Genomic DNA, 3513 nt, shown 5'->3' with positions numbered 1-3513 from the left:
TCTGTTTCTATAGAAAAAAGGAATAGAGAGAGAGAGAGAGCGCGCGACGCACGTGCTATGCGCAACATTTCAAAGATTCGCCTCTTTTCTTTTTAATAACATATCACCCTGTTTAAAAACGCTTCTTTCTTTCCTAAATACTAAATCTCTCCTTGCGCCAATACGCTAGAAGACCATCTAGTAAGGTCTGGATCCGAAGGCAAAGCTTTGAATTATAGACGGAAGGATATATGTTCCATATTATATATTATATTTCTCTATTCAAGCTGCCCAAGTTTTGGAATGCCCTCTGCGCCTACCACCTATCTCGCGCCTACCAGGTAAGATAGGAAACAAGTTGGTAGCGGGACAGTGCACGCATGCATATAGCATGTAATGTATGAGCTTATACGTATCAGTAGTCACGATGCCAAAGTGTCTAGACCTTGAGGGTCAAAGGACATACCTGACGGGTCAAGCAGTCCAGGACTTGAAGCTCAAGGAGACACGTTAACGTGACCAGCACGCCGGCAGTCCTCGATAAATAAAGTATGGGTGTGTGAGACGCGGAACGTCGTGCACTGCACTGCAGCACAGCGCGCGATCTGCAGGCTTTGGCTCTTCTTCGTTCGCTTCATCCAGCCTGCATAATTATTCATCCCAAGCCGATTATTCCGACGATGGCTCCTCCTCACAGCACAAGCCCCGGAGTCGACGCCCACGCCGACGCCGAGCCGTGCCATGCTAACGGCGACCAGAAGATCGAGAGGTAAAGTTAACTAATACATGCATTGCCCAATACAAGAATACGTAGAAAGCTTAATTCTCTTGTTTCTTTGTCGTCCGATTCAGGCGCCCCGGCGACACAGACGTTGCTGATGCAGAGCTGCTGCCTGGATATTCGACGCCGCCGGGTGACGTGAATGAGCCCGAGTGGCAGTGGCCATGCTTCGAGAAGTGGTTCAGCGCCGCCGAGGGCAAGTGGCTGACGAGAGAGGCGGATGTGCCGGGGGGCCCACGTGGCAAGGCGTCCGCCGTGGATGGGCTGCGGTGCCCCTTCGAGGTGCTGTCGCTGATCAACGACGAGGAGGACGACCCGGAGGTGTCGGTGAAGATCAAGTCGCCACCGCTCATAGCGCTGGTGCGCCGCTGCCTGCCGCGCAAGGTGGAGGCCCTGTGCGAAGAGCCCTCCATCGAGGCCAGGGACCTGTTCGCGGTCCGGGATGAGTTGGCCGCCGCCGCCACGTCGGCCTCAGCTGCCGAGGAGCGGCTCCACGCGCGCCACCTGCTCCGCTTCCTGCGCCGCGAGTTCAAGGACACCCTCGCCAAGTTCTCCTGGATGCAGCAGTCTGGCCTCGTCTCCTACCCCATGCTCTGGACCTTCCTCGTCCCGGGCCAGCACGTCCGCCGCGCCTGCAAGCTCTCCGGCCAGCCCTTCCATGGCGTCGTCCTCAAGTCAAAGTACCACGACACCTACGATGAGGGCAACTTCTTCAAAGTCAAGGTCGAGGTCATGGACTACAATGTCCAGAGCTACCGCACCTGCACCCTGGAGTACAAGATCCCGGAATTCGACGGCGAGGTGCCTTTCCGCTACCTGGATGTCTGCCCCTTGTCCTTCTTCTCTGCCGAGGAGAAGGATGCCATGGAGGCGCGGTGGCTGCGCACGGGAGAGCTGTTCTACAGCATCGCCATGGAGCAGCCGTTCCGATTCATGCACTATGAGGGGTCACTGAACTACTACGAGAGGGCGCCCAACGGATGCTGGCAGCTGAGGAGGAGGTACGCCGACGGCAGGGCGGTGGTAGATCTGCTGAGCTTCGCCAAGATCAATCCCGACTGTCCGTTGGAGAACGCGAAGCCGCCGCCGGAGCTCCTGCGGGGGGTGTCGGCGCACGAGGAGAGGAGGAAGGAGAGGCCGAGCGCGGAGGAGCTGAAGAGGGGGCCGGGGATCGTGTATGGGTTCTCGCTGAGCCTGAAGCAATGGGGGTGCTTCGAGGTGGAGGGGCTGAAGGAGATAGCCTTCAACGACAGGGCGTACGATCAGCTGGTGATGCGGAACGGGAAGCAGAAGGAGATGCTGAGGGGGCTGGTGTCGACGTATCTGTCGACGGCGGAGGATGAGCACAAGACAGTGGACGTGATAGCGAAGAAGGGGGAGGGATGCATCGTGCTGTGCTACGGGCCGCCGGGGACGGGGAAGACGCTGACAGCGGAGACGCTGGCGGAGAGCCTGCACCGGCCGCTGTGGGCCATCTCGGCCTTCGAGCTGGGAGGCGAGGCGGGGCAGCTGGAGACGAGCCTGCGGCACGTGCTGAACACGGCGCTGAGGTGGCGCGCTGTGGTGTTGCTAGACGAGGCGGACGGCTATCTGGAGCGGCGCAGCGACGGGGTGGACGTGCGGCGCAACCTGATGACGGGCGTGTTCCTGCGCCTGCTGGAGTACTTTGGGGGGGTGCTCTTCCTCACCACCAACCGCGTGCGCGCCTTCGACGGCGCCTTCCTGTCGCGCATCTCGCTGTGCATCCGCTACCCGGACCTCGACGACGCGGAGCGCCTCCTCATCTGGCGATCCCTCCTGGCCCGCGCCGGCCTGCCCGACCAGGCCGCCCCGGCCAGCCTGGTGGCCCACGGCCACCCCCTCAACGGCCGGGAGATCCGCAACATCGTGGCCCTGGCGCAAACGTGGGCCCTCAGCCGCCGGCAGCCGCTCTCGCTCGCCGACGTTCACGACACCCTGGACCTGGTCGTCGCGGGCTCCAAAGAGCTCCTCCAGGACCCCCTCAGCTTTTAACCCCACCGTCACTCGCATTTTCCATGCAACCCCCAACAGAGAGTGCGCTCTTTTTCTACACGAGATAGAGAGAAAAGCAGAGAGAGAGAATTTTCTTAAAATAAAGTCTTCTTTTTCGAAAAGCAAGATATCCGTGTATTTCAAGGCTAAGCGACCACTTAACTAACATTATCGATGGGAAAATTATTTCAAAACTTTTTACCATCATATAATCATATGCCCTAAATAGCCACTCTAACAAACACCATCGCTTGGAAAATGAACATTGTTTGTACTCCCCATAACAAAGCTATATTTCCTACGAAGAGAAGCGTTGGACACAAATAATGTGCTTTCCTACATTTTTCTCATTGTATGGTTATGCAGGTTCAATCAACACTGTTGAACAACTTAGCTACCAAAAGGCCAACGAATACTCCCTTAAAGTGATTTTCCTCGAAAATATATGTATGTGCTCTATGAATCGATTGATTGTAGATGATACGAGAGAATCGGTTTATTCCAATTACCTTGGTATTATTTTAGGCCTATTTATTACTATATGACTAAGTATGTCTTCATGCCAATTCACTCGATATTATAAACATGGAGCATTAGGCCCTTCTAAAGCACATGAAGCAAAAGCTTGGAGTTTTCCTTGTAACATCTAGTTGACCATATCTTTCCCATAATCCCTAAGCATTATATATGTGGTGCAAACCCTTCTAAACTATATAACGCAAAAGCTTAAAATTTGACTT

The 3513-nt window shown here is 55.4% G+C and overlaps 1 protein-coding gene across 1 annotated transcript; it reads left to right on the top strand.

The window, feature by feature from the left end:
- Nucleotides 1–413: 413 nt before the first annotated feature.
- Nucleotides 414–3276, top strand: LOC148022361 (uncharacterized). Its single transcript, XM_087697981.1, has 2 exons — nt 414–748; nt 832–3276. Exons 1-2 carry the CDS (start codon nt 660–662, stop codon nt 2771–2773), a joined length of 2031 nt encoding a protein of 676 aa, XP_087554107.1. The 5' UTR covers nt 414–659; the 3' UTR covers nt 2774–3276.
- Nucleotides 3277–3513: the final 237 nt, after the last annotated feature.

This window comes from Lygodium microphyllum, chromosome 17 (assembly GCF_053477565.2).
Source record: "Lygodium microphyllum isolate KBCC chromosome 17, Lygodium_microphyllum_v1.1.10, whole genome shotgun sequence".
In the NCBI taxonomy this organism is placed as follows: domain Eukaryota; kingdom Viridiplantae; phylum Streptophyta; class Polypodiopsida; order Schizaeales; family Lygodiaceae; genus Lygodium; species Lygodium microphyllum.
The sequence above is the reverse complement of the archived record's forward strand: the minus strand, read 5'-3'. Positions and strand labels throughout refer to the sequence as shown.

Excerpts from the sequence above, each read along its gene's own strand:
- LOC148022361 (XM_087697981.1), top strand. The coding sequence starts at position 660 with ATGGCTCCTCCTCACAGCACAAGCCCCGGAGTCGACGCCCACGCCGAC. Across the intron at positions 749-831 it reads GGCGACCAGAAGATCGAGAG|GCGCCCCGGCGACACAGACG; the intron begins GTAAAGTTAACT and ends CGTCCGATTCAG.